The following is a 23,191-nucleotide window of genomic DNA, read 5'->3' as shown; positions in this document are numbered from 1 at the left end:
TTGGGTTCATTTATGATCTTTACGTTTATTAGAGTTTTTGTTAATATTCCACTGCATTGATTGCTGACGTCTGTTCTACAAAGAAATTTGCTACCTCTTCTCGGTTCCCTTGATACACGTTCTGACAATTTATGTAATTTACTTGTTTTTGATTTTCTTATATTAAGTTCAAGTTTTTTTTGTCGCAGATTTTGTATACACAGTTCCAACCGTTTCGGCTAGTCCCTTCCCTTCCCACACCAGCACTCACTGGAATCTATCATAATAATTTAGTTCTTCTTTAATTACCTTTTAGAATATTTTTTGTTCAATGATTCCCCCCTTCGCATGTTCCTCTGGAAAGGGGCTTTTAAGTATTTGTATAAATACGGCTTAAAGCGATAAATACATGCGGAACCGATTTCTGCTAATCTGATGCGATGAAGCAACCATAATTTTGTGTACGTAAACCGAGGAAAATTATTCCCAAGAAATGGCAGACTGTTGTTGGCTTGGCAACAAATATGTATCTCCTAAGAGGCGTAAAAGGAATGTTTCCCGCTTGTTGTTAGCACTGGAGGCTGCTAAAAAAATACCTCAACTAAAACCTAAACGTTCGGTTACTAACACGATAGAGAGTTTACTTGTTCGACGACACGTTTTGCGTTGTTGGCATGGAAGAAATAAATTAAAAGAAAAACAGTTTTGTCACTGGCTTTAAGATTAGGTGTTTGTAACGAGTAAGCAAAGTACACTACTTAAGCAATAATAATAATAATAATAGTCTCATATTTACAGTAGCTGGGGGTGCTAATTAGCGCGCACCTTCCCATTGTTGCATTATTCTCTTAGAACTGTGTTTCTTTAGTTTTGATTCGTCTTCTTTTCGCTATCGTTTTTTGATTTTTTTTAAATAAATATCTCTACCACGGTTCAGCTACGATTTGCTTCAGCCCATCCAAGGAGGCATTGCATGCAAGTTTGTTGTTGCATTGGAAACGAGCCTATGGCTCACTGCCTTGTAAATGCACTAAACAAAGGGAAAACTTCAGCACCCTTGCTTACAGAATGTCCTGAATGTTGAAGTTCTCGTTCAAGGTGCTGAGCAAATCCTGAGCGTTAAACTGACTCGGATCGTCCAGGAACTCCAAACTGAAGTCCGCGTTCGACATGACGGAGGAACTGTTGCCGCCGTTAGGGCCACCACCGTTGTTGTTACTACTGCTATTGTTCGCGTTGCTATTACCGTTGTTGCTGCTATTGTTACCATTGTTGGGGTTATTTCCGCCGCCGGGGCCTGGCCCACCCCCACCCGGACCCGGGCCAATACCCGGATTGTTGAACGAATTCATCACAGATTGTTGCTGATTCACTTGCTGCTGCTGCTGAATGGACATGGTTTGCGACTGACTCATATGGATCTGATTCATCTGCATATGTCCCATCATCTGCTGTTGCTGCATCATGGTCATCTGCTGTTGCATCTGGCCCATTCCTCCCGCTCCAGCACCACCTCCCATCTGGCCCTGGTACATTCCCATACTCTGTTGCTGCTGCTGTTGCCTCATCATGGCTTGCTGCTGCATCTGAAGCTGAGTCATACCCCCGGGACCAGCGCCTGGTCCACCACTGCCATCCATTCGCCCACCAGGGCCACCGTTTGGCATTCCCATTGCGCTACCCGCCACGCCTGGACCTGAAATACAGATGAATAAGTTAGTCTTAATTTACCTTGCCAAGCTCTATTCCAAACATACCTGCACCGAAACCTGCTCGCATGTTGCCCCCACCGGAGCCGAAGCTCATGCTTTGCTGCTGTGACATCATCATGTGTCGCCACTCTGCCTGTTGCTGCGATCCCATAGGCATTCCTTCGGGACCAACTTGCACATTCGGCGGCCTTTGTACTGGACCACCGCCCATTGCACCTGGGCCACCTGCGCCTGGTCCGAAGCCGCCCAAGCCTCTCGGACCGCCATGGCCGTGCTGCTGCATGTATGCCGCATGTTGAGCCCGCATCATTGGACCCGACGGCGGAATAGGCTGCTGTGTTATCCTCCGCATCGCAGCTGGAAACCGACCACCGGAGGCGTGTAACATCTGCTGCTGTTGTGCTGCCAACATGGCCGCACTGGGATTGCCACCCTGTTGAGTTGCTTTGTAGTCCGGCGGTGGTGGCCGACCGCCCACTGCCATCTGTTGTTGCATAGCTTGCGCTCGGATCATCTGCTGCTGTTGCATGTATCGCATGCTCATCGGGCCACCTGGTCCTCCCGGTCCTCCGGGACCCATACTGTTGTGCATCATCTGCCCTCCCGGGCCACCCATCGTATTGGAAACCATCGAACTGAGCCCACTCAAACCACCATTCGGTCCCATACCCATACCACCCATTCCGAGCGGTGCATTCGGGTTCTGACCCATGGGAACGGCACCTCCCATGGGGCCACCGTGGGGCATTCCACCGGTGGAAATACCGGAGTTGGGACCAACCGGAGGCTGCTGCGGCTGCTGTGGGCCTTGAGGGTTGGGCACTCCCGCAGCATTGGGGCCACCAGGCTGTCCACCGGGCTGCTGCTGCTGGGGAACTTGATTTGGCCCAGGGCCACCGGGAACGTTGCCTTGCTGTTGCTGCCGCTGTCGCAGGGCTTGCTGCGTGAAGTTGATCGTTTGCGACTGGGAAACCGTGTACTGTGATTCGAGAGAGGAACCTGGAATACATGAGAAAAAAAAAACATGGTTATTAGACATTTAGGTTGAGGTGGGGTGTTCGATTCACTACGAAAAATAATTAGTATAATCAATTATTTTGGTGCTAACAATAATTCTGTTTCAAGATCGTATTTGTTATCAACAGTCATCGTGCTATGAACGTAGCTTCAGAGCCAACGTAAGCACCAGTCTAGCGTACTGAGGGCCATGAGTTCGATTCCCATCGAAGGAAAGTGGTTACCTTCAATACATTTGTCAAAACAAAATCTTTCACATAATGGACATATTCATATCGGAGTTTTTAAGAACATTATTGTAGACTTTTGCTTATTTTTCATCGCTTTTGTTTCTCTTATCCATAATTATTGTCCGTTTCTTTCTATGCCAAGTTATCATTTTTGCATTCGTATGTCATGAAGCTAACACGATGATACTTTGATGCCCAGAAAGTCGAGACAATTTCCAAACCGAAAAGTGTCTAGACTTGCACCGGGAATCAAACCCAGCCACCCTCAGCATGGCCTTACTTTATAGCCGCGCATCTTACCGCTAGGCTAAGGAGGGTCCCATCAAATTGCCATAAAGAATCAGATAATTCCCGTAACAAATAAGGAAATCGCCAATTAAGAAATCAGCAATAAATTAATATTAAATTTCCTAAAATAGTTCGAAAATGTCCACAAACAATTAATAACTGTCCAGGAAACAAAAATAATAGCACTTTTAGAAGCAGAAATTGCTATTTTAAAAGCAGATGTAGAAATGAAAATTTTGCATTTATTTAAACACAACATTTCCATGAACAAATCAATATCAGCAATAAACAATTACAAAACTGTCACTTTGTGGAATTTCAAAGTAAAATTTTAAGATATTGCCTAACTAAAAAACATCTTCTATGTTGTTCGTAATGGTTGTTTTTAAAGGCGGCTTTTTGGGCTTACGCAAATCTTCTGTCTCGTCGGAGGGCCGTCGTGTCAGGGCTGTTTAGCGTCCCACCTAACACCAGGACTTGGACTTACGCGCTTTGAGCGGCACATGGTCGCTTTGGCGGAACCTACTTGCGGATACATGCAGCTTTTCATAGAGGTTTAACAGAGCCCGCTGTCAAACCCCACCACATCCTAGGCACCACAACTCGCAGATGGCCTGGGGAGGGATCGTCAAGCCCTTGAATATAGTCCCTGCTGCCCACACCGCGAAAATCGGAAGACTGCGGTAGTCCGGGCACGTAGCCAGAATGTCGGACAGTAATCCGATGAAAATGGTTCTCGCCAACGATCCGACGGAATCAAGAATGCGGGCTACACAGCGAGCAAGATGGATCGATCAGGTAGAGGAAGATTTTCGGACCCTCCGCAGACTGCGTGGTTGGCAACGTGCAGCCATGGACCGAACTGAATGGAGAAGACTTTTATGTATTGCACAGGCCACTCCAGCCTTAGTCTGGTAATAAATAATAAATAACCAAAAAACTGTGTTTTTTCATTCCTTTCTTTATTTGTTAGGCACTCTGTGTTACTTAACCGCTACTGTGCCGAGATCTACTGTGGTATTCTGCTGTACAGTATCCACACAGAATCAATTTTTTTAGATTTCCATTTACCATTATGTAATTGTTTTCGTTGCCAGTCCATCTCATCGTGAGTTCATGCCGTGCATCCAATGATCGTTGCATTGTTCGGTTGGCATTTTATCCCGGTACGTTGGAGGAACACTCAAAATAATTTTCACTTAAAAGCTACATGAGAACATATGCGGATATTTTCCAGTTAAATGATCACTCTCAAGTCTCAATTCACTAAAAAATGTTATTTGGCATGTTATTCCAACAAACACATAGATTTTAAGTGAACTGGCAATTATAGTTTGAGCGATATCTATGTTAGTGATAATAATTCCCGTCCACTTGAAGCGGACGGGACCACAAAAAGAGTTATAAAATATTTATTTCATACTCAAACACTTAATTTCGTAAATTGCTCTCATGATGTTTCTGCACAATTCTTCATTAGCGTTTGATGCCAAACATAGAGGAGGAGGTTCGGTTGTGGTCACCGTTCGGTTATGGGCACCCCTATGTATCTTTTGACAGATAATAGATAAGAAAATTATTTTGAGCTTTTTAGGATTGAGTCTCAGTTCTATCATTTTTGTTTATATTTTAGCTTTTTTACTTGAATAATATCTCAGTATTAGCTTTGATTCAGTTCTTGACAGATAGCTGATGACCTCAAAAGTAAGGCCAAAGTCGAGTCAAGTACGAGACACTGAAGACGGCCTTACTTTTGAGGTCGAAATACGTATCTGTCAAGATACAATTGAGTGGTGGAATTCAATGGGATTGTATAAACTCGTCTTATGACAGGTGAGATAATAGATGCTTTCATTCTGACAACCGTCATTTGTTTGCTATAGTAGCATGCTGAGACGAGACCTGCAAAGACGCTGCTTCTTTTCTCTTGTTTTCACACTTGTTCTTCTTTTCATCACAGTTGACCATCAACTTTCAACTGTTTCCTTGACTGTTTCACCTAAGCCCCAGATGGACCCTTCTGAGCACAATAAAAATGTATCCAATTCACAAATTAGTAAATTCATATTCATAAGGATTTTTATACCGGGAACAAAACACAGGTTTATTACTGATTATTAACAAGCTAAACGGATGGTTTGGAATATTCGTTAAAGTAAAAAAGTCTTCGTAAAACAAAAATGATGTGGAATATTTTATTTGGGATACCAATACTTTCACTCAAAAAGCTGCTGGCTGCACCTGACAGTTCATGACAGCAGTTGACTGGCAGCAGCTGAAGTTATATTTTTTCGTCTTTGCAAGTCCCGTCCCAGGTAGCATGATGTTTTGTGCTCAATAGCAAACCGGATGGGCATCTCTACTTTGAACTAGAAACAAATAAATTTTGTGTACAAGAAAAAACAACACGAAAGTTTTTTTTGCCTTTTTCGTTTTTATGCAGTTTTCATTATTATTTAGACATAATTGATTGAAATAATGAGTTTATTTTGTTTTGTTCTTTGGGCATGTGGAACAAAGCGTTTACCGATTTGCTTGGAACAAGTTGTATTCAACGGGGGAATTCTATCCCATTGTTTCCTTTTAGAAAATGGTCAGATCGGACTATGGGATCAAAATTTATGGCCAAAATATTATCCTTCGTAATGAACGACAAAGGGCACTATTTCCGCTAGGGTGATTAATCAGGATTTTTTGACTGTGATTTATACCAATAAAACGTAAATCAATGAAAAATTTAAACCCATTTACCTAAAGTGCTATTTTAGACCATTCTTAGGTGATTTTTTTCAACATCATCCTTAATGCACCGAGGAAGGCATCATTACTGCTAGGTGGATTGATTTGAGTTTTTTAGTGTCTCCTGGCTATTAGAATGAATCAAGTTATCAAGGGTGCCCACAACCGAATCACAAGATGTAAATATCTAAAAATGTCAAATTTTCGAAATTGCCAATATTTTTTTTCAATTCGATTAAATTATACTAATTTCTTTGCTCGTAGTAAGGTCACCGACAAACCGACGGGCCTCTCTGATTCCAAAATTGATAAAAAAATTACAATCGTTTTACTCCGAGTGTAGTAACTCGTTCTGTCATTAATGACATTAACGTTCTTTTGATAAAAAAAGTCAAGAAAAAGAAAAAGCAAAACGCGCGCAATTCACCAGCTGGTCGACGTAAACTTTATATGCACGTTTCAAACAATCTATACAGTGATGAAGATAAAATAACCAAGTAATAGAAAATCTTTTTCGATGCTTAAATCGACATTCAAGTCTTTACAATCATTACACACATTTTTGAAAATCGAATGTTTTTCGTTTGGCTAACGAATCCTTTCATAAAACACTTGATATTTATAATATCGAATATTGATTATTATGTGGAAGCTGATGAAATGAATTAAAGAGTGCATGACCAAATTTGCCCGCACATTTGTGAGAGCTGTTGTGTAAACCATCGCACAGATGGAGCTAGGTAATGAAAGGAGAGTAATTGCCAAGAAATTTGAAGAACTGTATATGGGAAGGCACGTCGGTTTGTCGGTGGTAAGGTTATACGTCTAGTTATATGTGGGCATAAGATCAACCAGGCCCAAAGTTATTGAGCAAACACAAAAGGGTGCCTACAACCGAATCTCTTCCCCTACTTTAATGAGATATTATTTTTAAGCGGGAAAACCATGTGAAATACGAAAATCAAGATATTGCAAGGGATTAGGAGAAGAATCCTGCCAGAAAATCCAGTCGTTCTAAGATATTTGTTCCTTTCTCAATAACATGCTTCAAAAGGAATGATATTTGCACAAGGGACGATTTCGGCTAAATCTTAATCGAAAACATTACAATAATTAGAAACAGATTCATTTGCGCCCCGATCCTTCGTTTTCGATTGTTATTAATATGGGTACATGTTATTAAATAAAGGAACAGATACAGTAAGAAAAAACCAGGAATGGAAGAACATTGCTTTGCCATCATAGAACGATGAATAAGTGAGTGGATATAGAAAAGTCAATATGTGCAATTTTTGACGATTTGTGTAATTGATTGTAGGAAAAACAATTAAGTAGAAGCCTATTAATGACTGATAAATATCCTCGACTGTGTATTGTACATAGTAGAAATAAAAAATTCACGCGATGAATTTGTTTGTTTTTGGGTTGAAATACAATATCATTCATCGCCAAAAATAATAATAATAATAATAATAATAATAATAATAATAATAAGCTTGAAAATAATAATAATAATAGCTTGAACCTAGCTATTTAGCACTGTAAAGAATTAAATAACTTTACAGAACCCGTAGCTTCCGGGAATGAAAGCACACCCAAATATGGAGTTACGCTCAAGAAGAATACTACCCATGCGATTGCCCGAGGAGGGAGCCCCTACTGGAGCTGGTCCTGGAACGGGGGACAGAGCGAGCGGCCAGCGGCTAGAGGAAGGAGAGGTGCAACAGCGACCCTCTAGTCATCGGGCTCAGCCCGTGCCGACAAGGCAAAACAGAAACGGCAGCAGAAGAAATCACCAAGGCAATGCTGCACCTGCTGATGTTGCTGTGGTTGATCGACGTCAATCACTCACGTTAGCGGGCCGCCGACGGCAACGGATCATGTGGACAAGGGAGATGAATCAGTACGTGATCCGTTGCTATTACGTTTGCACCAGGATGGAGACGGATATGTCCGGCAGACCGGCGATGCTGGAGATGTTCAATGAGAGGTTCCCTCGGTTTGCACCCCAGCTTGACCAGAACAAGTTGTACACATGCCAGAGAGCTATTATGGCACATAATATGCTGACTCCAGAAGACGTAGAGTACATCAAGCGGGAAGTGCAGAGGAAACTAGGAGAGGAGGAGGAGGCAAGATCGAGCGATACGTCGAGAAGGAGTTCTGTTGGGTTGGATGCATCAATCGCAAGTAGCCCTCGCGATTCAATTGCACCCGCCGCTCCAGGACCAACATTGGAATTGCAACGATAGCAATTCAAGGACGAACTAGCCAATCATATGGGCACAGCAGTTACACAGTTCCGTGGGACAGACCCCATGTTTCGACACCGGATATCCAAGTTGTAGTATTCCTATCGGTTGACGAGTACAATAAGCATCCTTAACCAGGATATTTTGCCACAGTACTTGGAAACCGTGGAGAACCTTGAGGAGCTGCAATTTATCGTGTATTCGGCTGCAGTGGCTGCTGTAAGAACGTTGGGATTGCGAACGCGCCCACAAGGTGAGAGTGATGGACGCGCACGCCCCAAAGCACGAAAACCCGCGTGGATGCGACGTCTGGAGACCCGCATCGCCACACTGCGGTCAAAGGTTGGTCGATTAACACAGTACAAGCAGGGGAATCGATCAACCAGGCTAGTTCGGAATGTTGCTGAAATTGTGAAACCCACAGAACTCCGTGATCTCACCGAGGCGAACATAACTGAGATCCTCGACACCCATGTACAGCGGTTGAGTGCTCTTGCTAAGCGACTGCGACGTTATGGAGAATGTTCGAAGAGGAAGGAGCAAAATCGAATGTTCAACATCAACGAAAGGGAGTTCTACAACCACATCCGAAACGACAAAGCCGACTTTGGCGAGGGCCTTCCGGAGATTGGAGAAGTCACGCAGTTTTGGTCCAATCTATGGGAGAACCCCGTCATACACAACGGCGACGGGGTGTGGATGGCAGAAGAAGAGCAATATTGTGGTGGAATTGGAGACATGACCGCTATCAACGTGACCGCCCAAGACATACGTGAGGCTACTCGGTATACCAGGAATTGGGCTGCACCAGGACCCGATCTTGTGCATAATTTCTGGTATAAAAAACTCACAACGGTCCACGGGCGGATGGCGGAATGCTTCAACACGGTACTAGATAACCCCGGGCAGCTACCGGAATTCATCACTAGGTGTCACTTATCTTCTGCCGAAGGATCGGAACACTTTGAACCCAGCCAAGTACAGACCAATAACGTGCCTTTCGAGTCTGTACAAAGTGCTGTCATCGGTAATAGCGAGGAGGGTGCAGAACCATTGCGACGTCAACAACCTGATGACCGAGGAACAAAAAGGTTGTCGACGCAACACACGAGGCTGCAAGGATCAGGTCATCATTGATGCAGTCGTTGTTGGGCAGACCACCCACAAGCAAAGAAACCTGATCATGGCGTATATCAACTATAAAAGGGCATACGACTTAGTACCTCACTCGTGCCTTCTTAAGGTACTGCAGTTGTATAAGATAGACAGTAACGTCATCAGGCTAATGCAGGACGCTATGGGGATGTGGAGCACATCCCTACACATTACCGACGGAGAAAAGGTGGTACGGTCCAGGACTCTCAGCATCAGGAAGGGCATATTCCAAGGCGATACCTTTAGTCCTCTATGGTTTTGCCTTGCAATGAACCCTCTTAGCAGAGCACTCAACCAACACAACTATGGCTATCATTTGAAGAGTGGGGAAAGGAGTACAAACATTACCCACACCTTCTTTATGGACGACTTGAAGCTGTTTGCGGAATCTGTGGAGAAGCTGCACCAATTTCTGCGGCTTGTACTGGTATTCAGCAACGACATCCGGATGGAGTTTGGTATCGATAAATGTCGATCCATACATCTACACCGGGGTCACCTGGTGGATGCCGACAGTTTCCGCGTCAACGAACAGGAGGAGATTCGAAACATGGTTGAAGGCGAAACGTACAAGTTCCTAGGTTTCCTGCAACTGAAAGGAATTCGCCATACGACAATCAAGAAAGAGCTGCAGGAAAAGCTCTTGCATCGTGTCAACGGTATTTTGAAGAGCCTCTTGTCGGCCGGCAACAAGGTGAAGGCGATAAACACGTTTGCTGTGTCCTTGTTGACATACAGTTTCGGGGTGGTGAAGTGGACCAAGACTGACTTGGAGGCGTTAGATCGAGCAGTACGAGTGGCGTTCACCAAGCATCGCATGCGCCATCCAAAATCGTCCATTGAGAGAGTCACCCTGCCACGTACAGTAGGAGGAAGAGGCGTCACCGATATACAAACACTATGTGTTTCCCAGATCCAGCAGTTGCGAAGATACTTCGTGGAAAGCCAGAACCGCCACGAAATCTATCGCGCTATGTGTGAAGCTGACCACGGATTCAGTGCCCTGCATCTGGCGCAGGAGGACTATCAGCTGACAAAATCAAATCTGTCGACGAGATGATCGTATCGTGGAAGCAGAAGGAGTTGCATGGGACGCACCTTCATCAACTGGAGCTGAAATATATCGACAAAGCGACGTCCAATACGTGGCTGGTGCGGGGTGAACTCTTCTCGGAAACAGAAGGATTCATGGTAGCCATCCAGGACCGGGTAATTGCGACGAAAAACTATCGGCACTATATATTGCACGAAAACGTGGAGGACCGCTGCAGGAAGTGCAATTCAGTAGGAGAGACGATCGAACATATCGTGTCCGGGTGTTCAGCCTTAGCTGATTCATCATATCTCGGTCGTCATAACGAAGTAGCCAAGATTGTGCACCAACAGCTTGCTTTAAAGCACAACTTGGTTACCAGTTTGTCGCCTACTACAAATATGTGCCTGTCCCGGTTCTGGAAAATAGTTTCGTGAAGCTGTACTGGGATCGCGAGATCATAACGGATGTCCTCATTCGTGCCAATCGGCCCGATATTGTGGTCTATGTCAAAAGGATGAAGCGGGTAACCCTCATCGACATTGCTGTACCGCTAGACCATAATGTCCAAACAACATAACAACAGTATCACGACTTGGCGGAGGAGTTGAAGCAGATGTGGCACCTGGAGGACGTGCGTATAATTCCGGTTGTTATCTCAGCAACCGGGATCGTCCCGAAATCTCTTCTGAGATCCTTAGGAGAGCTGGAACTATCTCACAACCTCCATAGCATCCAAAAGACAGTGGTTCTTGGAACTTGCAGCATCGTAAGAAGATTCCTGAACCACCATAACTAATACATCCGGTGCAAACGTTTATTATAGGATTTTAAGTCAACCGGCGAATGAGATCCACAGAGCCTAATCCCCTTTGGCATTTAAAATACTCGGGGTAGGTGAAAATTCCCAGCACGTTTGCTGAGGAAGTGCCAAAACTCTATAACAATAATAATAATACCATTTCTCCTACATTTCCCAAGTGCGGCATCTCCCCCTGGCCCTGAGGTGTGGCATCTCACCCGGATTTGATTTTTTTTCGTAACGTAAATAGCAGAATTCCATCAATTGCTTTCTCCTATCACATTGGCAACTCGTTAACCAAGGCAAACCTCTACCCGTCAATCTCACCCGAAAAGTCCAATAAAATTCCGCATAAACTCGTGGCAAATGCAGCGGTATATTCGGCTTGCAGTGATCGAGTGATTGCATCGTCATGTACTACTTTTTCCTACATGGACTTGCATTCTGAGGTGGAGGGCGCCAGTATAACCTAACAAATAAGATTACCAGTACATACTTGTAAATTGAAGATGAGTGCTAGTCCCAACCAAACATCTTTGGTTCTTTGTGCAGCTGATCTGATCATAATGGAGTAGTACTACGGGTGGTCAATTAAGCTCAAGCTAGCGGACTTTGTTTTTTCGCCATGGCATCTTTCAGCTCAGAGAATATTCTACGCTTTTTTTCCAAATGATCATATGTCGACCGATTCTGTAATTTCACTATTATGTTATGTACACTATTATGTCCTAGAAAATAACAAAGAGGTTCTGAGAAAAACTCTATAGTGATTCTGAGCAGAATTCGTTAAGGATTCCAAAGAGAATTCGTCTGGAGATCTAAACAGATTCCGTTTGGGATTCTAAACAGTTTCCGTTTGAGATTGTGAAAAGAAACTGCTCAGATTTTTAAACATAATTCGTTTGAAATTCTAAAAAGAATCCGGGTGAGAAGAATTTAAAGGGAATTCTGGTCCAAATTCGGAGCAGAATCCTTTCAGATTTCGTTTGAGTCCGTTTAGGATTCTGTTGAGGATTCTGAACACAATCCGTTTGGCATTCTCAACAGATCCCGAAGGTTCTGAACAGAATTTGTTTGCGATTCTGGAAAAAAAAATCGACGTGGGAAAATGCTTAGAGGGCCGCACTTTTGGGATTACTGCTCCGTAGAGTCATACAACTTTTCTAGCGGCACCGACCTTCAAGACATACGCAATACGTTGGATCATTTGCCACAGTCTTCTGTTTAGCCACATTGAAAGCATTATTAACCAAGAGTCACCCGAAACGTGGTTTACGTGGGAGTGCCATCAGTTTCGTCAAATTGGCGTTTGAATCTTTGTTTGTTGAGTTATCTTGACTGACAAAATATAATAGTTTATGGTTCATACGAACCACATATAACCATTTGAACATGTTTTTCGATAAAATTTTAAGGTCAATAAAAGTGTATCCTCAAATCGGACACTGCTGCGGTATTTTTAAATTTGACCAAATCCCTATTATTTTAATAAAGTAATTATTCACAGTAGTATTATTTTTCATTTGCAATAAGTTGCATTCGTTAAAACGTGTTACAATGAACTCGATATTCTGTAACTAGATGTTTTCCTTTACTTTATAAAATTTAAAGTCCCTTGAATCTAGCATACTGCGTTCGCTCCGTAAGTCGATTTCTCCTTTACTTTACTCCTAAAAATTGAACCTTTCATACAAAAAGTTTTACGAGGGGGAGGGTGGGACTCATTGAAGTTACATGGTAAAAAATATGCAACTTAATGATTTTGTTGCGTGTATGTAACATGCAGTTCAGTATTCTTTGGTTGTTTGTTTCCAAATGTCAAACACGTACTGCATTGCAATGTTAATGGAACATTGATCACAATTCAAACATTTTTGACATTTTTGATGCAATTTGTTCGTGCTTTGATGTATTTCCAATGCCTTTAATGAAACTGAATAGAAACAAGGTGCTTTTTTGAAGATGTTGCGTGTGCTACTTGGGTAGAAGTGAAAAGATAAAAGTGAGAAGTAAGAAATTCTAAGCGAGAAGTAAAAAGTGAGAAGTGCGAAAAGAGAAGTTATAAGTGAGAAAATCAAAGTGCGAAGTGAGTAGTGAGAAGTGAAAAGTAAGAAAGGAAAGGGGAGAAGTGAAAAGTTAGAAGTTAGAAGTAAAAAGTGATAAGTGAGAGATGAGAAGTCTGAAGTGAGATGTGCGAAATGAGAAGTGAGAAATGATGAATAGTGAGAGGAGAAAAGTTAAAAATGAGAAGTAAGAAATTCGAAGTGAGAAGTGAAAAAAGAGAAGTGAGAAATGTAAAGTGAGAAATGAAAAGTGAGAAGTGAGAAGTAAGAAGTAAGAAGTTCGAAGTGAGTTGTGAGAAGTGAAAAGTAAGAAGCGAAAAATTAGATGTGAGAAGTTTGAAGTTATAAATGAAAAGTGAGAAATGAGAAGTCAAAAAATAAGATATAAGAAGTTATAAGTGAGAATTGAAAAATTAAAAATGCGAAGTGAGAAGTGAGACGTGTCAAGTGGGGAGTGAGGAATTAATAGTTAGAAGTGAGATGTGCAAAGTGAAAAGTGAGGATTGAATAATTGGAAGTGAGAAATGAAAAGTGTGAAGTTAGAGTTGAGTAGTGGGAAAAGAGAGGTGAGAAGCGAGATGTGCGAAGAGAGAAATATGAAGTGAGTAGTGAGAAATGGTGAGAGAGAAGTGATTTGTGAGACGGGAGTAGTAAGAAGGGAGAAGTGCACTATGGGGAAAGTGGTGCCCAAACATCGAAAAATTGACTTGCATCGAATGACTTGTATACCTTTTGATAGACGGATAGTTCAAACCTAGATTCCAAAAATTTCAGCCCTCTGTGATGAAAACTCATTGCGCCACAGACATCAGACTTAGGAAATCTGTGAAAATTGTAGAAAAAACGCATTTTAAACAAATGCAGCTTTCTCAGCGAATAACGGTACAATTTTTAAATTTGATACACCGTTGAAAAGATAATTGTCTAAACTATACAATGAGTTTGTTGTTTAGGGTACATGAGTAATAAAAAATGACAAAAAATAGGTAAATATTGAAAAAAAATAGATTTTTGCTTAAGTTGGACTATATCTAACGAGCAGGGCTAAGCAGTCTCAAGAGACCACCACCACAGTTTGAGGTCTATATAATCGGCGGAATGAGAATCCAGCTGCGAATAGCTGCAGATGAGCGTCATTTTGGATAAAAGTCCGAGAAACGGATTTTTTTTAAAATGTTAATTACGATTATCGAGCATATCAAAAAAACAGATTAATCTACCTAGCGGCGATGATGCCTTTTTCGTGTATCGTAAAATGTATTGAAAAAATTACATAAGAAAGGTCAATAAAGCACCTTATGGGAAATCGATCTTGATTTTTTTCCAATGGGGGAACCTTGAGAAAAACAATGGTTTTCCGATAATTCCGAAATGCAATGTTGGTTCGGGCCAATTTTCAATCGATCGGTATATAACACTATGGGTCTCCGGGCCTTCTATCAAAAGTTCATTTTTGGAGTAATCCTATAGCCTTTCGGTACAACTTTGTACGAGAAAGGCAAAACGTACAAATTAAACAATGCTTGGAAGGTGAAACTGTTAAATGTCAAATTTAGTCTTAAACATGTTACACACTTTATTATTATTTTTGTTAAAATAGGGAAAAAACGGACCGAAAATTATCATTCCATATAGAAACTGTATCTACCCAACTGGACTAAAAAGTTATCTCTGTTCAGGTGCCATTTTACATTAATTGTACGTAAATTTGGTTTAGTTTTAAGAGAAAGTTAATAACAAAAATTTATTATAACATGTTTAATTTTGTAGTAGGGGAACTGCTCCTTGATTTCATCTCATGGCTCCGATGTTCATCCCATCAAAAACAAAGCAATGAAAAGGTATTTGATTTATTTCTTATTTTAGTGATTTTTTCAGTGAGATGGAGATCGGAACATTTTCCCTATATATGTTGATATGTCTTCAGTAAAATTAATGGAAAAAAATTAAAAAATAATACTTTCGAATAGTTTGAATGATTTATTTGATCGGAAAAATATCTCCAGTGGGGGGAGGGGGGCAGATAAGTTTGTGGTGCGGGGAGGGGGTCAGGTTTGGACGAGAAATATTTCTTCATTAGAATACCTGATTGATAAGACAATAGAAAAGATAGGAACACCGTCTTCGACCAGACTGAACACTTAAGTAAACACCTAGCATGAGACAACAGACATATAACACCCAGTGGACCAGTGGAGAATTTTTCGATCACGAAAAGTTTCCTCCTTACCGGGGCAGAATCGAACACACACTCCATACAATACTCTTATACAACATATTTAAAAAAATGGGGAAGCGGTCAGGTCTTGGTTAGGGGGGCGGCAATCGGGAGGGGCTGGGCTTCCACCTGTACCTCTCCTATTTAATCTTATGCACAGCAAGATTCACAATGTTCAAGAGTACGTAGCTCATTACTGGGTTAAATACTAGTTACATCTTCCGGATGCGATGAAAATACATACATATAATTAATCTTATGCTAATCTTACTAGAATACTATAAAAAATACAGAAAAACCAAAAAAAAAAAATTATTGGCCACCACTTTGTATGGAGCCGCCCGTGAGGACCGAGAAACGAGAAGTGAGAAACGAGATTCTTTCTCTTTCCTTCTTTTTTTTTCATCTTCCTTTTCCTTTCTGAGTAATAATTCTCCACTCGCTTCTCACTACCCAACATCTCGCTTTTTCCTTCCTAATTTTCACCACTCTTTTCTCACTCCTTGCTTCTGTTTTTATAACTACTCACATCCTATCGCATCTCACTTCTCACCACTCACTTCTCATTTCTTACTTCCCACTACTCTCATTTTACTTCACGCATCTTACTACTTAACACTCACTACCATTTCACAGAACTCACTTCTCACTTTGTATTCATTTCGAACATCTTATTTCTCACTTCTCAGTTCTCACTGTTAACTGTTCACTTCGAACATCTCACTTCTCATTTCACTTAATAAGGAAACAAATTTAAACTAATCGGCCAAACAACATTCGGCCAAATATAAATGTGTTCCCTATCTCGATACCTCCTCAACTCGATGGTCCCTTCAATATCGAGTAAGGGAGAGTTTACTATAATTTTGGTTATTAAGCTCTCCAGATAATTTGCGTAGATTTAAAATTTTGGAAGTATTTTTTCAATCTAAAATTTTGAAAAAAAAATTCTTTCTACATCGGGATTCTAATTTCCATACACGTATTTGATTCTTTCAAAATAATTTCCTTTAGTACTACATAAGATTTTGAAATAACTTCTAGAAGTGTGGTTTCGAAGTGTCAGGTATAGGGAGGTGTTCGGCGTTGGGGGATATCCCCCTATATATCGAGTTACTTAAACTGTAATAATGAAGCATGCTGAACATACATATTCCATCGTTACCTTATAACGAATTTACACTTAAACCCCAATTCCAAGAAGCTTTAAAAAATCATTATTTTATATGCAATGCTTTGCATAAGTCAATACTTTTTCGCCCTGATTAGTGTGCTAACAATGAACTTCCCTTGAAGATTCCCCAAGAGTTCATTAGGATGCCTCACATTACCGCAGCATAAAAGAATAAGTAATTAAAATCCAGCAACTGACTGCATATCCTTCCACACGGAGTCGTAAAAAGCTGCTCCTGGTAACCATCACCTCCCCATCCACAGCCCCACATCGACCCGAAGTGAAACCGTTCCCGCAACATTCAATATGCTGCCCCCCTCATCGCAGTCGGAGTCGAACACACAGCTCTCCGTTCTGGAACTCGTTTGATGGAGTGCTGGAAAATTCAAATTTATTCACATACGTGCCGTACTGCTTTTCCTGCTGCTTCAGTGGGGGAACTGGGAAACGAGCTCCACAAAGCATGAGGATTTCAACGCATGCGCATCGTAAATTGTGTCGGTCTCGAAGCTGGGGAAAATTCGAATCGAAAAATCGCAACAACTGTGAGAGTCCGGGAATGGGAAATAGGAAGCAATCAGTGAGTTACCAACTCGAAAAAAATGATAATAAATTTAGACAACCGTATAATGAGTGGATAAATGCGTGTATTGTGTGGATTTTGGTGGATTTCAAAAGACAGTGTCAAGTGTGTGGCAAAGCACTTTTGTGAGGGGAATTTTGCAACGTCATAAAGTCGAAATCATGTTCGGTAGCGTTCTTCTGGTGTACGACAAAGTATGAATAAATTCATGAGTTTATTTTTTGTTTGCCAAGAAATAGAAGTGTTGTCAGCATCGAAAGGTACGCAGCGTCCGGTCAACATAGGAACGTAGCCCCTTTTTTCGACGCCCATGCGCTCCCGTCAAAAGCTCGTGTCCGTTTGGTTGATATTGTGTTGTTACCATTATCGTAGTAGTTGCCCGAGGGGGTGTCAAATCGGGCACACCCTCACAATGTCACTTCCCTCTTTCCTCGTTTGTGGCTGCCTAACCTCCATCCGGCTCCACAAGAAGGAATCTCGTGGGAAGCAAAACGAGAACACGTCGGCGTTCGATGGGTGGAAATGGGAAACCTACTACGAGTTTACTATGGGCCACATATGGATAAAATATATCAAAAATATAACACTACTAATTGGCACTACATCCAGGATGACAAATTCATTTCGCTGTTGTGTTCAAGCATCTAAAGGATCGACAATGAAATTAATGTTCGAAAAAAATGCTTTTCCCATTTTCGATCGGTGCCGACCCATAGTGGTTTGATGTATAGGAATTGAAAATCATCTACCCTGGCACTCTTCCACCTCTCACACCCTCCATACCCAACAACAAATGAGGGTTTATTGTGGCAGAGTGAGCTTTTCATTTGGAAAATGAAGAAAATGTTAATGGATTGTGTGGTTGTGATTATGGTGATCCAGGATTTTATTTCTCACAAAAAAAAATGAATCTTCTATGGAATTAAAGTAAATTTCACAACTACTGATCAATTGAAAAAGCTAATTTAAAAATTCATATGGTTTGAAAAACTGAAAATTTGCTGACTAAAACCACCCTAATTTGAAAATCACCTTATTTTCAATATCGATTTCATCGCAGACAGCGATGATTTTTGTTCATGTTTACACTCCCTTTCCCCTCAAGTAAAAAAACAAAATATTTTCTTACCTTGCGACGTATTTGGTGGTGCCTGATTTGATTGCTGCTGCTGAGGATTGTTGTTGCCGTTACCATTGTTGCCATTATTCCCGCTGCTGTTTTGACCAAGTCCGCTCGGGTTGTTGCTGTTACCGCTGTTCCCCCCATTCGGATTGCTCTGATTGGGTCCCTGTGGTTGCTGCTGCTGCTGTGGGTTGCCAGGCCCACCAGGAGCTTGCTGCGATTGCTGAGGACCACCAGCGCCGGGTTGCTGAGATTGCTGCTGGTTGGATTGTTGGGCTGCTTGTTGCTGTTGCTGGCTGAAAAACACACCCTGCTGGGCTGCCACGGACACGCCAGTCTTGAGGTCACTGCTTAGGTGTAAATGCTGACCGGCGGAAACCTGCGACGAAATCGGAGCGAAAAAGTGACGAATATTAAAATCGAGATTTCTCATTAATAATGCGAAACGAAACGGGGGGTTGCCCCCCTGCCTGCTGCCCGGGGGGTTCATGATCCGATTCCGATTGAATGGATTGGGGAATTGCCTCGGGAAATTGTATATTCGAATTTAAATTGCCATTTTCGTGTGGAAGCGACACCACCGTGGTAGGGTCGGTGGTTGAGGGATGAAAATACCGAAGCGGATTATGTGCATTTAAGCCGGTTCGATCCGATAAAATTTCAGCTTTGGATGGCTGCAATTCAGCAATCAATGGTGTTCGTGTGCAGGCAGGTTGGTGAAACTACGTTTCGTCGGATGTTTTGCGGAAATTGCATGCCGAAGCCACAATGTTGCGATGGGAATAAAAGCTGAAAGGCAATATATTTGCAGTGGATTTTCACGGGATTTTTTAGTAATACTTATTCGAGCTGGAAGCACATGGGATCCCTGGATAGAACAGTGTTTTGGTAAAGTTTCCATGAATTCTATATTAAAACATATTTCATGAGTATCTTTGTTTGCTCTTTTCGTTATTTGAAAGAAAATAACATTTAAAAGATTGAAAGGAGACGATCTGTCTATGTTCAACCATCGAAGAGTAGCGCGTATAAAGAAATTGGAATGCAAAGAAGGTGGAAGGTGGAAGTTCACATAAGTGTGGTACAAATTGGACACGTTTTAACCTTTGCTAATAAAAGAAGATAAGTTATTCTAAAATGTTAATAGAATACTTAGTTAAAAGCAGGCCAAGTTCCAGTTGACATGTAGCGCCATTGAAGAAGAAGAAGAAGTTATTCTAAAGGTTGCTTCTTCAATTATTCCGTTAGATTCTCATCGATGCAAAGAAATTTATATATTTTTTCGAATCAGAATAGAATTGAATTTTACAACTATTTGAGGTAGGGAGGAATATTTCATTTAGATCAGGATTTGACAGATTTTTGGTTAAAGAAGTCCTAAGAAAATGCAATACGCTGAGTGTCAATAAGACCCAAGAATACATTGAATCCACTGTAATTTCGCAGAATAATAGTTTATTCCGATTTAAATCGAGACATTTTTCAATCGATTGTTTTCCGGTTATTTGACCGAAGAAGATTTACGTATCAGAAGATCGCAGCAAGCCATGCGCGCATGGTTGTTTTTAAATTTGCTGTCACGTTTTTGTTTGCTCCTGCAAGAAATAGTTTAACATTTACGCATTTGATGATCTCTAATAAAGTGTATTTCTTAATTGAGTGCGCGAAATCGTTTATGTAGTTTGTGTACAGGGATGTCTTTTGTGAAATATGTGTGTCTGTGTGATAAAATCAGCAATACATGGATAAATATTGTCTTGTTAGAACGCTTTTTATACCGAAGTTGGATTTTTCTCCAGATACAGGCAACTTTCCCAACATCCGAAGTGGTGCGCTGGATTCCCCTAAAGATGCGCTAAACAACGCATCAATTAGTTTGACAGATAAAACTTCGGAAGAAAGTTCGGTTCGGAAGTCCCAATTTCCGAATTCTAAGTTGGTGCTACGCCGACAATAACGAATTGATCAGAATAGCTGGGAAGAGTGAAGTGGTCAATAAGGCATTTCATGAGACAGATCGAAACAGCTGTTTTTCTCGTGTTTGTCTACTTTGACAATTAGTGGGAGCCCGAGCCCGTTTGTTTGGTTATTTCGCGCTGAACATGCCGATGGGTCCCATCAGGTCCCATCATAAATTTTACCTGTTTTTCTTTTCGTCTACTGCCAGGGCAGAACAAAGTTTTTCATATGATTCTTAAAACGTGTCGTTAGGCCGATACAAATATTTAAAATCTATTTTGTCTCCCCCCCTCAGATTTTTTTGCCAAAAAATAATATTTTAGGGGGCAACAAAAAAAATTCGGATGATTTTGTGGATTTTCAAAACATTCTTTAACAAATCGGACGAGTTTTTTGATTTTTTTTTCATTTTCATATTTATTTCTATTATCCCCCTTAACATTCCGGAGACCAGTAGGACAAAAAGTTGATTAAATATTTGAAACGGCCTTGTATTATTTATACCATTGCATTTTAAGCATGAAATGCTGAAGAAAGCGAATGAAAAGAAAAAGTTACAAACATTATTTTGTGGTCGGACCTAACGGAATGTTCACGCAGAATCATACCAAAACAAAACATTTAAAGTAAATAGTCGGGCCACCGCGTAACGTGTCATAAAATGCCCTATATGGTTAGATTGTTTCAAAATGTTTTTATATGATTCCAAAACAAAACTAAATGCGTGCTGTATTTAAAAATCCGGAAGTTTGTTCAGTTTTCGAAAGAATTCGTGAATGAATTTGCGAAAGAACTCCTGATGAAGTTTTTGAAGTTTCCAAAGGATTTCCAATAATATTTTTATAAAAATAATAATACAATAATTTGCAAAATTATTTCAAATTCCCAAATATTCCAAAGGGATGTTCCGAATAAATTTCTTCCAGAAGGAATTCTGAAAGAAATTTATATAAACGTTGTAAAAGATTTTTTGATGGAATATCTAAAGGAGCTTCCGTACTGAAGAAATTTCCAAAGAAATACCAGGACGAATCTCCTTAAGAGTTTCCTGAAATAGTTTTCGAAGGTATCCGTGAAGCAGTTACTTGGAAAATATATAAAGGAATTCTCAAAAAAAAAATTCTCAAGGGCTTCCACAAAGATTTTTTTTAATATATTGCTTAACAAATTTTCGAAGGAATTCTTTAAAAAATCGAAGGAGTTACTAAAGAAATTTTCGAAGGGACGCTAAAAAAAATCTCGAAGGAATTTCCAAAGGAAGTCCCGGAGTAGTCCCTGAATAAATTTGCAAAGGAATTTCCGAGAAAATTACTGCAGAAATATTTTGGCAAACAAAATAATTCCCAAAGGAACTCGTGAAGCAAATTCATTCCCCCTTGAATTATTTTAATAATTCATTCGAAGATTTCTGAGAAAGAACCTTTTTTGTAATATGAGCCTCGGCACTACGCTTCTACCTTTTGATACCCGAATGCGCTTCAAAACTTGAGATACATAAAAATACACCTGAATGATGGATTCTCATTTTTCGCTTAACTTTTCAAAAGGACCTAAGTAACATTTTTTTCATAAATTAATTTGAGTACTGCAATCAAAAGCTTCCATGTTGTTCTGTTGATTGCACTATTCAAATTAATTCACGAAAAAAATGTTACTTAGGTCCTTTTTAAAAGTTAGGCGAGAATTCTATCCACAAGAATATATGAACTATTTGTTGTTCAGAAGCGGGGCCCTCCTTAGCCGTGCGGTAAGACGCGCGGCTACAAAGCAAGACCATGCTGAGGGTGGCTGGGTTCGATTCCCGGTGCCGGTCTAGGCAATTTTCGGATTGGAAATTGTCTCGACTTCCCTGGGCATAAAAGTATCATCGTGTTAGCCTCATGATATACGAATGCAAAAATGGTAAAAATGGCTTGGCTTAGAAACCTCGCAGTTAATAACTGTGGAAGTGCTTAATGAACACTAAGCTGCGAGGCGGCTCTGTCCCAGTGTGGGGATGTAATGCCAATAAGAAGAAGAAGAAGAAGAAGTTGTTGTTCAGGAAAAAAATCTAAACTCAATTTTCAAACTTGACTCGAGACTGAGGATTTCTGTATCTCGAAAAAGTAGAAATTGGATCTTGGTTTTCAAAGAATATTTTAGGATATGAACAAACGAGGCAAAAATCAATTCATTTAACAAAGCTTTTGTTTTATAAAACTTTTGACATATGCTTTTTTCTATTATTCAACCTGCTTATCCAAATTATATAAAACATTCGAAAGAGATTTCATTAACCTTAGAGATAAATGTTTTTGTGACATGGAATTCCACTGAAACTATTTAATGAATCTATTCTAATTGAAATGCCAAGCATAACATTCATCATAAATTATCACTTCCGCGAAATTTGAGTATCTTATTTTCGAGCTGTTATTGAAAATTTAATTGTTCAATGAATCTTTAGAGAATTTAAAATATTGGGATTTTTTAAAGGAATCATACATTGTGACACAGCAGTGTGAATCTTGGCTTTTAAATAGCTCCGAGATTAAAACAGCGCTAAAATAGATTTTTTTTTCATAATTCCTAAGGGGCCAGTTTTTTAGGATTCTTATTTTTATATTTACAAAAAATTTCCATCAGAAATTTCTCTGGGTGCTGTTCAATTAGGTTCTTCTGAAACTCCGAAGATCAAAACGATAAAAAAATCTCTATGATTTTTTTATACTTTTTATATGGAATGTGACAGGAATTCTTCAACTGGGTTCTTCAGCAAATTATTCTCTGAAGTTTCTTTAGAAATTCGTTTAGAAATGAAATTACTGAAAAAGCTGTGGAAATATGTACAACAATATATCCATCGATTGCTCAAATTTCACTTA

General features: G+C 40.5%; 1 protein-coding gene across 4 annotated transcripts in view; it reads right to left on the bottom strand.

Annotated features, from left to right (window-relative positions):
- Positions 1-682: 682 nt before the first annotated feature.
- Positions 683-23,191, bottom strand: part of LOC134226587 (neurogenic protein mastermind) — a 471,961-nt gene continuing 449,452 nt past the window's right edge. For all 4 annotated transcript variants that reach the window (XM_062707446.1, XM_062707447.1, XM_062707448.1 and 1 more), the window contains 3 exons: positions 18,375-18,747; positions 1,737-2,690; positions 683-1,675 (listed from right to left, as the gene is read on the bottom strand). In XM_062707446.1, the coding sequence (XP_062563430.1) occupies positions 1,041-1,675; positions 1,737-2,690; positions 18,375-18,747 (1,962 nt within the window). In that variant the 3' untranslated portion in view covers positions 683-1,040. The remainder of the gene's footprint in view (positions 1,676-1,736; positions 2,691-18,374; positions 18,748-23,191) is intronic.

The sequence above is a fragment of the Armigeres subalbatus genome, chromosome 3 (genome assembly GCF_024139115.2).
Source record: "Armigeres subalbatus isolate Guangzhou_Male chromosome 3, GZ_Asu_2, whole genome shotgun sequence".
In the NCBI taxonomy this organism is placed as follows: Eukaryota; Metazoa; Arthropoda; class Insecta; order Diptera; family Culicidae; genus Armigeres; species Armigeres subalbatus.
This window is presented reverse-complemented; position numbering and strand designations above follow the sequence as displayed.